Source organism: Carlito syrichta, unplaced genomic scaffold (genome assembly GCF_000164805.1).
Source record: "Carlito syrichta isolate Samal-C Ts95f unplaced genomic scaffold, Tarsius_syrichta-2.0.1 Scaffold301896, whole genome shotgun sequence".
NCBI classification, from domain to species: Eukaryota; Metazoa; Chordata; class Mammalia; order Primates; family Tarsiidae; genus Carlito; species Carlito syrichta.
The window spans coordinates 12,657-24,296 of record NW_007245992.1 but is presented as its reverse complement, the minus strand read 5'-3'; the positions used below and the strand labels follow the sequence as shown (position 1 = coordinate 24,296).

At 41.0% G+C, this 11,640-nt stretch overlaps 1 protein-coding gene across 3 annotated transcripts in view; it reads left to right on the top strand.

The window, feature by feature from the left end:
* MAP4K4 (mitogen-activated protein kinase kinase kinase kinase 4) overlaps positions 1–11,055 on the top strand; it is a 111,712-nt gene extending 100,657 nt beyond the window's left edge. For all 3 annotated transcript variants that reach the window (XM_021711178.1, XM_021711177.1, XM_021711176.1), the window contains 5 exons: positions 1,402–1,502; positions 3,323–3,472; positions 4,014–4,173; positions 5,361–5,500; positions 7,534–11,055. In XM_021711178.1, the coding sequence (XP_021566853.1) occupies positions 1,402–1,502; positions 3,323–3,472; positions 4,014–4,173; positions 5,361–5,500; positions 7,534–7,617 (635 nt within the window). In that variant the 3' untranslated portion in view covers positions 7,618–11,055. The remainder of the gene's footprint in view (positions 1–1,401; positions 1,503–3,322; positions 3,473–4,013; positions 4,174–5,360; positions 5,501–7,533) is intronic.
* The last annotated feature ends 585 nt before the right edge of the window (positions 11,056–11,640 follow it).

Here is an 11,640-nt window from a genome sequence, read left to right as displayed (position 1 = left end):
AGACTCCAACTCAAAAAAAAAAAAAAAAAAAGATTAAGTTCCCCAGTGACACTGGTAACCCTAAGTGCCCAATAGCCCCATGTGTCTACTGGCTATCATAGTAGCAGTGCAGATACAGAGACTCTCCATCATTGCACAACATTCTATTAAACAGCGCTAGTTTGAGCAAACTCTTGTAAGCCTTTGTGTCTTAATGTCTATTTGATTTGTCCGAACAGTAACAATATATAGAGTTTAACAAGGAGTGTTATCAGGTTATTTTTCGTGCACATAGAAAGAACCAAGTAGTAGTGTGATGTTAGATAACTTATGAAAAAAATCATAGGTCTGCTTCAGACAGTAAAATCACATGTGATTACGGACCCTTTGGAGTAGTTGAATTTTTTTTTTGTTTGTTTGTTTTTGTTTGGTTTTTTTGAGTCAGAATCTCACTCTGTCACCCAGGCTGGAGTGCAGTTACATGCTCACAGCCACCCCAGTGTCGACCTGCTGGGCTCAGGCAATCCTTCTGCCTCAGCCTTCCAAGTAGATGGAACTACAGGCACATGCTATCACGCCTGGCTGTCTTTTTCATTTATTGTAGAGACAAGGTCTCACCAAATTGCCAGGCTGTTCTTGAACCCCTGGGCTCAGGCAATCCTCTTGCCTCGGCTCCCCAAAGTGCTGGGATTACAGGCTTGAGCCACCACACCCGGCCATGAGTAGCTGTTTTTTTAGTAGTTTCCTGACAGTAAGGGAATCAAAACAGCTGTGGGCAGGAGGCAGGTTTTTGTTTTTGTTTTTGTTTTTTTTAATAGCTGAAAAGAGATTTATTTTACTACTGCTTTTCTGGTGCAGAGCTTCACAAAGAATCTTAACTACTTCTGTAGATCAGGAAGTGATCTGGAGTGACACTGGGACTTGTGCACAGATATTTGTATCTACTGATAGAATTCAAGGCTCAGGAGTGTTTTGGTGTAGCCTTCTATGTTTCTCAGTCTATGAGCCCCATGCAGAAAGCTACACTGAAGAACTTGACTCTTTCTGTGTTTCCAGGAGCCTCTTGGCTGGTTAATCACATCATTATCCTTTTGAAGTAATACTGAGCCTTTGAGATTTTAGGGTGGTATGCCTGGCATTGTCTTTGATTACAAAGTACTTGGAATCTAAGATTAGATACTCATTGATAGTATCCAGTGTATTAGCGTTGAGCCTGACACAGCATCAAAAAAGATGGAAACAGCATAGATTATACATTAAAGAATTAGAAAAGGAAACTGTGAGGCGCATTTTTTCCCCTGCTCATTTGGATGGATGAATAGAGGTGTATTTATGAAGTTTGCAGAAGTCATGTAAAACAGTTTAGAGTTCCATGTTGATACTGATGTGTGCTTCTCTTGCTTTTTATTTACTTTTTTTCAGTAAAATATGAAAGAATCAAATTTTTGGTAATTGCTTTGAAGAGTTCTGTGGAAGTCTATGCGTGGGCACCCAAGCCATATCACAAGTTTATGGCCTTTAAGGTAACAAAATCAAGTGTACTTCAAAGTAGCATCAGCAATGCAAACTGTAACCAAGCATCAGAGAATAAGGTTAAAATGTCTGAACACTTAAAATTGCTAATAGAAAAGCTGTGTGCTAATATAGCCTGTAACTCTATCGTAAGAGAAACCATTTCTAATGTAATGTAATAAGCTCAGTTAATCTGCTTTCCCAACCCACAAAGTGAGAAGGAAACAAAGATAAGTGTTGGGCAAACACTTTGATTGATGTCCAAAGTGGTAACAGAGGAAAAGACAGAATACCACCCCTTCCACACTCCATTTAAAAAGCAACATTCAGCTGGGCATGGTGGCTCATGCCTGTAATCTCAGTACTTTGGGAGGCCAAATTGGAAGGATCACTTGAGCTCCGGAGTTCCAAGACCAGCCTGGGCAACATAGCAAAACCTCATCTCTATAAAATTTTGAAAAATTAACCAGGTGTGGTGGTGCATGCCTATAGTTCCAACTACTTAGGAGGCTGAAGAGGGAGGATCACCTGAGCCCAGGAGATCGAGGCCATAGTGAACTGCAGTTGTGTCACTGCACTCCCCCCGGGTAACAGAGTGAGACCCCGATTCACACAATACAATAAAAAGCGACATTCACCTAAAGTTGTGGATGCGTATAAAGATTTCAATGTGTTTTTGATAACAAAAAGGTGTCCAACAACAGGTAGTTTTAAGCTGTATCTATTCGATACAGAACTAATTAAAAATTAAACTACAGAAATTCTTAATAACACAAAGAATGTATATTATTATCTATTAAGTGGGAAAAGCAAGTTAAAATACGTATGATTCCTTTTTTTAAGTAAAAAAGTCCGTAGCTGTAACATCTAAACTAATGTATATAAATTAAGATGATTTTTCATGTGTATCATTTTAGGAAAATAAATAATTGGGCACTTTGTCTTAAAATTAGGATTGTTTCCAGTTATTTGTCAGTTCATAATATGGTTGCAGATCTACCTCACATTGCCTGGCAATGTGTTTAAATGTTTTTGATTTTTTTTTTTTAAAGGGTAAGTTTCAGTTATTTGGAAAATTTGCATTTTTGGATTGGTTATTGCTTGATTTCCCAGTGAAACAGGACAAATGGAGTTAGCATATTTATGTTAAAAAAAATTAACCGTAGTGTTGTTGAATAAAGATAATTGGTTATAAAGTCACATTATTGTCTTAGATTTAGTCATAATATCCTTTATATACCAGATACTAGTTGCTTTAATAAATACTATCTTATAGAAATCTGTGTCATCATTATCCTAGTCTTGTGATCTGTGGTTATTGATATTGGTGATCCAGCACAATACAGACTGTTGTACAGTACATGCAACCTTTCTCACCATTTCAGTCAGGTCAAAAATTAGAGGTCTTATAGCTTGAATAGTGACTAGAGTGAGAATAGTGATCAAACTCTCAGCATGTGACTCCTGCAGCTTCTCTTCTCACTTCACTGTGCACTTGAATAGTCAGATAGGATGGTACAGAAAATCCTCATTATTTCACTCTGCATGTTTTTCTGATCGAGAAAAACAGAAGGGCAGTAGTAACAGAGCAGAAATCTTAGACCAGATGGGGGGTTTCGGACAACTTCCGGAAGCATTGTCTTTTGAATGCTAATGAACTAACAAAAACATAGTAAAGACTTACTTTGTAGAGCATTTTTGCCTTAGGATTGTTGCCAGTGTGGCTCAGTAATTTAATAACTGAGTACTTTGGGTCTAGCTTCCCTAGATTGATCTGTTAGAAGTAAGTTCTCCTTCGTCTTACTGCTTCTCTCTCATTGCTTCTTTGTAGTCATTTGGAGAATTGGTACATAAGCCATTATTGGTGGATCTCACTGTTGAGGAAGGCCAGAGGTTGAAAGTGATCTATGGATCCTGTGCTGGATTCCATGCTGTTGATGTGGACTCAGGATCAGTCTATGACATTTATCTACCAACACACGTAAGAAAGAACCCACACTCTATGGTTGGTTGACTGGCTTCATTTTGTTTTGACTTTTCTTTACTCTGCTTAGTGAACTAACACAAGCAGGAATTCTTCATTTCCCCTTGGTCTGGGGGTGAGTATTTAAATGGTGTGCCATTTTCAATAGCTCCGTGCTGAGACAAGTGGAAATCTACATTCCTGGCTCTAGGAAGCCCTCCTGAAAATCTCTTAGCCCTTACTTTGACTAACATGGGATGAATTTGGGGCAGTTGTTGGCAGGCCAGAACATCCCTGGGTGGAGAGTAATTTTCAAATGGAGCCCACCATCCAAATATGTTTTAAGGGCCTCATGAAACATGAGCCAGTAGGGTATATGACCGGAGAAAGGTAGACTTAAGGCTATGTATTGCATGGCTTTTCCACAATATTATCTGATTGCTTTATTTATCACTGGGAATACAGAACTAATGCATTCATCAAGAATCTTACTGAGCATTTTCACAAGGCCGGAAATAGCTACAAGCATGCCTCCCTGCACTTTGTTCCTCTTCTCTAGATCCAGTGTAGCATCAAACCCCATGCAATCATCATCCTCCCCAACACAGATGGAATGGAGCTTCTGGTGTGCTATGAAGACGAGGGGGTTTATGTGAACACATATGGAAGGATCACCAAGGATGTGGTTCTGCAGTGGGGAGAGATGCCCACGTCCGTAGGTACGCAGCTCTCAGGGAAAGTGGAGTCTTGTGTAAGCCTGCAAATGTTTATCATGCTGATTTTGCATGTCTTTTCAAACATTGTGGCTCTGGTTGGCAATAGATGGTGGAAAGTTTGAATGTAGTCAGTGAAAACAGTTATAGATCTATTTTAGAACAAAATCCAAGTTATGTTTATACTTTAAAAAACCCCTCTTATCACAGTCTCTCATTTTATCCTTAAAACATCAGAGAAAAAAGGGTAGATGTGGTGTGGACTCATTTGTAAAGGTAGATAGAGAACTGGTAAAGACATTCGGGAAAGCCTACATGTACAGGCTGTGCTGTCCAAGGAGCTCATACAGAGCAGTCACCAGCGGAAGAACTGGAACCAAAGCCAGAGGACCCTGCCCAGCACTCTAGCACCAACTCACCAAAGGGGAAGATTCCATCCGAAGAAAGACAGTTAATCTAGGTGAGAAGGAAGCAAAGAAACAACTCTGAAAGTTTGAGAAAACAAAGCGTTTTCCCTCCACAAGGGCACACTGACTCTCCCGTGACAAGCAAATCCCAACCAAAGTGAAACCCTTAAAATACCAGGTAAGGAATTCAAAGTGTTGATTTTTAAAGGAGCTCAACGAGATCCAAGAGGAAGCTGAAAACCAACACAGAGAAATCAGTGGAACAATTCAAGATGTGAAAGGAGAGCTTGGTGCCATGAAAAAAATCCTGACAGAATTGGTCAAGGGAGACAGAAAAAGAAATGACGTGCTCTTGAGAGGAGCAGAGCTGCCACTAGAAGCACAGCCTGTACGTGGCCTTCTGGTTTGTGTTCAGGAGGACAGGCTGATTTTCCGGGTTTCCATGGCTTTATAGCCCCAGGCTATTTTGATTTTATTGCAGTTGGGCTACGGTCTCTGTCTATTCAACATTTCTTTTCCTGCCTTCTTTCATGCCTGGAGTGATAAACATATGTGCCCTCAACTCAGGTATGAATGGCCAAGGGAAACTAACAGATACAACCGTTGATGCACATGACTCCTTCCCAGTGCAGGCAGTTACAAGGCAGAGCTCCTTGAAAACAAAAAATCCTTAAATGCTAGGTAGGCCTTTATAGGGGTGTGTATAGGTATCTTTATGTGTCATATAAGCAACCTGTTTTCAAAGCTGTCTCCTTTAACAATTTACAATTTTCCCCTTTTCAAAAGCATACATTCGATCCAATCAGACAATGGGCTGGGGAGAGAAGGCCATAGAGATCCGATCTGTGGAAACCGGTCACTTGGATGGTGTGTTCATGCACAAAAGGGCTCAAAGACTAAAATTCTTGTGTGAGCGCAATGACAAGGTAATGGCTTCATTATGGCTTCTGTCTTGGTTGCCACTGTCTTTTAGCAGTGGTTTATTTTTCATGGAACGTGGTGATTAATTTCCTTGGAGCTTTGATCTCATATATTAATCAGGGAAATCTTTTAAACATTGCTTTTTAGCCATGTCTGTGAAGATTAGGGTATATTTTATCTGCTTTCTTGGTATGAGGAGATAGAGATATTTTTCTCTGTAGAAATTATCATGTCTTGGGTTTTATGCGTTATTTTAAACCTCATTAGGTGGCCTGTTTAGTCTATATTTGGTTTAGACATAGGGAAGATTAAAGCTACTAATTTAGTGGGATGAAATTCTTTTTGTGAATGGAAGGAACCATCCCTGCAATTTGGGTAGAGGAAAAGGTTCCTCTCCCCTGGTGTGTGTCAGGAAGATACCTCTTGTCAGTCTACAAGTGGTGAAATAGCTTCTTAGGTTTGCATGTCAGAAATGCTTCACAGTAGAGATCATCTTATGCAAAAGCACCATACCTCCAGCACCTTTGACTCTACAATATCCAAACCCCTTGGCTTTTCAAAACTTTCAGGGGCTACTCACTCCCAGGGACACCCTCCCAAGCCAACTTTGGAGTGGAACAGATAAATAGCCAGGGGCTTTGAACCGTCCCAGCCTGCCAAGGGAGAGGGCATCAAGGGTGGAGCTGATTTTTACCAAGCCCAGCCTCTCCCTCTTCTGACTAGTTGGACGAAGGCGTGTCTGACTACATGAGGCACACACTATAGAATCTTGCCTCTGACAAACATTTTCACCTCTTGCTTCATGTTGGATATAAATACAGTTATTTATATTATACATCCTGGCAACCAGCCTATACGTTGTCTTCTCAGGCCAACTTACTAATTGCACATTACAAAGAAGAGCTACAGATCTCTTCTTGGTACCTGGGCCTGTCTGTCCAACCACGTACTAAACACCAGAGTCACACCACCGTCAGCCAAGTCTCTCCTGCAGTCCTCCAGCTCATTTGCAAGTGGGGTTCACATTTTTCACCTACAGAGTATCTCCCAAATCTGTTATCTTGAAAATATCTACAACTCAGACCTTATCCAGGATTTTGTCAGTTTTTTGGCTTATACTTTCTTACATATATTTACTGTAGCCATAACCATAACATTCTTTGAACTTCACGGTTTTTTGGTTGTTGTTTTTGTTTTTTGTTTTTTGTTTTGAGCTGGAGTCTCGCTTCATCACCCAGGCTGGAGTGCAGTGGCATGCTCACGGCCACCCAAGCATTGACCTGCTGGGTTCGGGAAATCCTTCCGCCTCAGCCTTCCAAGTAGCTGGAACTACAGATGCGTGCTACCATGCCCAGCTAATTTTTTAATTTATTGTGGAGATGAGGTCTTCTGAAGATGCCCAGGGTGGTCCTGAACCGGTGGGCTCAGGCAGTCCTCTTACCTCAGCCTCCCAAAGTGCTGGGATTACAGGCTTGAGCCACCGCGCCTGGCCTAAATATTTTTTATCATGTATGATGTTGTGTCCCTTAACCTATATTAATAAAAGGCACACAATAGATTATATTGCTTTAACTAGAGTCATGTGATGTAATTAAATATATTTTAACTTAATCTTTAAAACGAGAAATTAGATTGCTAAGTAGTCTTCCCTGTTGCTCATTGCACTTCTTAAAATACATTTGTTTTTTAGAAGGCATTAACAGTGGAAATGGAAAGAAATAACTCAGATTTGGAAACATCCATTTTTTTTTTCCTTTGGGTATTCTCAGTATGGCAAAGTATAAGCTTAAGGAGCTACCTGGTTGATAAGCCTTAGTTGTAATAAAAACTGGCTGCAGCTAGTCACTCCTTACAAACGATAATTGACATCCTAGAGTTTCTTTGAAAACGCTTTGTGGGGTCCAAGCTTCCTATACTGGCGGTGTTGAGGATGAGGGTGGCTGAGGTTCTCTGGTGGGAGCCACAGGAAACCTCCTCTCCCGGAAGGGGCTGTGGGGCTGTGGTAACCATGCTCTCTCCTCTTCTCTTGCTTTTGCAGGTGTTCTTTGCCTCTGTTCGGTCTGGTGGCAGCAGTCAGGTTTATTTCATGACCTTAGGCAGGACTTCCCTTCTGAGCTGGTAGAAGCAGTGTGATCCAGAGATTGCTGGCCTCCGGAGTCTTCAAGATCCTGAGAACTCGGAATTCCTTGCAACTGGAGCTCGGAGCTGCACCAAGGGGAACCAGGACAGCTGTGTGTGCAGACCTCACGCGTTGGGTTCTTTCTCCCTTCCTTCCTTTTCCTTTGTTACCAGTTTATCCCCGTTTTTTTTTCTTACTCCAAAATAAATCAAGGCTGCGATGCAGCTGGTGCTGTTCAGATTCTACCATCAGGTGCTATCAGTGTTTGGGATTGAGCATCAGACTGGAAAGCCAACACCTTTCCTGCAGCTCCAGAATTCCTTGTCTCTGAAAGACTCTGTCTTGTGGGTGTCTGACAGTGGCGACAATGAAATGCCATTGGTTTTATTTGGCAATGGGCACAAGGAGGTGAGAAATGGTGGTCAAAGGAGCAGTTGGCTGAAGCAAAGAGCAGATTTAATATAGTAACATTAACAGTGTATTTAATTGCCATTTCTTTTTTGTAATGTGACAATATGTGGACAAAGAAGAAGGTGCAGGTTTAAGAAGTTAATATTTATAAAATGTGAAAGACAGTTAATAGGATACTTTTTTGTGGGTGGGACTTGGGAGATGGGGTGGGATGGGTTAAGGGGTCCCATTTTGTTTCTTTGGATGGGGGCGGGGGGTCCTGGCCAATATCCCAGTCATTTTTCTGTGTACCAGGTTTTGCCTAAGTCATGTGGAGATGGTTCTTTTAAAAAAAAAAAAGAAAAAAGAAAAAATGTGTGCATTTTGTATAATGGCCAGAACTTTGTTGTGTGACAGTATTAGCACTGCCTCAGTTAAAGGTTTAATTTTTATTTAAACCTAGAAGTGCAACAACAGATTTACCACAGTCTGCACTGGCAGAAGAAAAAAAAATTCAAACCACATGTTTATTTTTTTGCCTACCTCGTTGTTTTTAATACATTGAGAGGTGATTTAGTTTATATGTTTGGGGAGGAAACCATTGATGTTTAATTTAATCTTAATACCAAAACTATCAGATTGAAGTTTGACTGTTACTGTCACAAATCTCAGCAGGCACAAGAAGAATTGTCCGTGAAGATGGGAAATAGCCTGCCTTAACGGCTGATGCAATTTGCTTTCTAAGTTTAGAAAGCAGAAAGCTTTATTTTCACCAGATTCACCCCTAGAGGCTGATGGAGCGGCTGCAGCCCATGACATGAGATCTCATTGTTCTCGATTTGGGGTTTGGAAGCAGACAGGTGGTTACATTTAGAATAGTCACACAAACTGTTCAGTGTCGCAGGAACCTTTTCTTGGGGGTGGGGCATTTCTCTTTTCTAAAAATGCAATGCACTAAAACTATTTTAAGAATGTAGTTAATTCTGCTTATTCATAAAGTCAGCATCTTCCTGTGTTTTAGGTGTAATATCAGAGTCCTGACTTTTCTCGTTTTCTCACTTGCTCTCTTGTTCTCTGTTTTTTAAACCAGTTTTACTTTATGAATATGTTCATGACATTTGTAATAAATGTCTTGAGTAAGAATCTGCTTCATGGTTTCATGGTCATCACTCCGCTCCCCTAAGGGTATCAATGGATGTCTTGGTAAAGGAGTAATGTTCCGTGTCACAGTTCTGCCGTCTTGTTGAGATCTAAGTGGGAATGTTGCGTGACATTGCTTTAACCTCCGTCACAGAAGTTTGTTGTTTCGTTGGCTTAATCTTCCTCCTTGGTGATTAATTTTCTTTGATATCATGAAGATGGGGTTTTTCCTGTTTTTTCCCCAAACAGAACAGCCATTTGTACCTGTTTGCTTCCACTCCCTTGGTGCCCTCTCTGACCACTGTCATTCTCTTCCTCCCAGTTAGCATGTTTGCCAAAGGCTCTCCTTTGAACCACAGAAATCTAGTAAAAACATACATTCACAAATGCAGACAAAACAGCAGGTTGTACACACGAGATAAGCTGAGAAAGCCTTACTCTTCTGAGAGGGACAAGGAGATGGAGAGGGATCTTTGATTTGCGTGATTTTGGAGTAGTGCTAAAAGCCAAAGCCAGAAATAGCTGGTTCTTTTTACTAGTTTGCAGTTAACCTAGAGAAGATTGAAAAGATAATCTCACCTTTGAAAGGGACTGGAGGCAGTCTGGCTCCCATCGCCATAGGACTTTAGTCAGAACGAAAGTCCTGTTGGTTTTTCTCATGTGTTTCATAAGGTGAAATGTGCCACTGTGAACACACACAAGTACGGGTCAAGAGGAAGAAGAAAGGCACGGTAGATTTTGGCCTCAGCCCTGGCTTTAGAGGACGATGACAGGTGGGCAGATATCTCTGAAGAAACACTCGACGGCTGATGCCAGTAGTAAGCACGAATGAAGGATGTGGCGGTGTAGTCTTATCGATTCAGACTTGCAACTCCGTGTCTGTGAGTCAAGCAGTGTTGTGGAAATAATACAAATGGTGTTTCGCTGAAATTACTGAAGAATTACTAAGAACTTGACAGAAACAGGCTCTCCCTTAAGTGGTGATGGAATCCAGCTCAAGCCGAATTGTGCCTGTCTTACTTGCACAGTGCTGGGTACCCAGTGGGCGCTCTCAGTGTGGGAGGTGATCTCAGTTGAATCCATTACTGGGCTTGGTTTACAAAGTGGGTAGCCCTCTGTCCTTCTGGGCGTCTCCTGGGGTGTCCTTTGCTTAGCTTTTGTATCTTCCTTTCCTTCTTGGCCTCACCACCTTGTAAACCAGAGTGAATTGCTACAGCGTGATGCAGGTGCCCAGTGAGGTTTCTCCACAGAAGATTGTGAACTGTTGAAATTTTTCAGATTCTTTTAGGGAAGGAATGATTTTTCTCCCCCCTTTTTACAGGGTAGTGAATTATCCACAGAAGTGCCAATACGGCAGAATTACAAAAGAAAGCAGTATTATGATGATACCATTACATACGGAACATTGAACTCTTAGAGCAGCGCTCTTCAAAGCAAAACACAAACGTGTCTCTAGGTTTAGTCAAAGCTTTAATAAGTAATACTTTTCTGTATTTAAATCAAAGTAACCCTTTCTGTATTGAGTGCAGTGTTTTTACTTTTTTCTCATGCACATGTTATGTTGGAGAAAATGTTTACAAAAAAAGTTTTGTTACACTAATGTGCATCACATATTTATGATTTATTTTAAGTGACTTATGGGTTATTTAGGTTTTTGTCTTAGTTGTAGCACATTTATGGTGATTCATAATCCCTAATTTTGCCAATTATAAATTTGCTAAATAGTAATACAAGTGACAAACTGCATTACATTTACTAATTTACAATTTTATTAAAGCTGCAAAGCAGACTGGTGGCAAGTACACAGCCTTTTTTTTTTTTTCCTGCAGTGCTAACTTGTCTACTGTGTATTATGAAAATTACTGTTGTCCCCACCCCCCATTTCCATAAATAAAGTAAAAATGACACCTATTTTATGTGGCATGAGTTTCAAATATGTTCTGACCCTTCAGAATGTTTCCTTCCTTTTAAGATCCACATTTTATGCACACCTTCCCCCAAGCCACCCTCATGCCAGAGTGGCTTTCTGTATTCTGTCTCTCAAATAATAGGCTCGCCCAAGGGATCGCCAGGCACAGGTTATTAAAGTCGCAAAAGTTTATCTAAAGACCTCAGAGGTGAAAAAGGGTGATAAGCTCTCCATCACCATGTTCCTGAAGCCAAACCAGAGTAAAGCTGATCCTTCAGGAAGAAGTAAGTTGTAATTTGGAATTGGATCAAAAAGTAATGAAGAGCATGATGCCTGTACCTAATAGGATAGTTAAAGTAGCTCTTTCTCAACCTGCCGCATGAACACTAACTTGGACCTACTTACTGGAGCTTCTTCAATGTGAGGTCATCGTGGCTGAGTGCTGGAGTGCCCCGTCTGTCCCCCACTGGTCTGGTAAGTCTGATGCCTGTCGGGCAGGTCTGGGGCCACGCACTCGGGATCAGCACCTTGCCTTGCCTGGGGACTGCCCGTGCTCCATCATCATCAGTTAATGTGCAAATAAACTG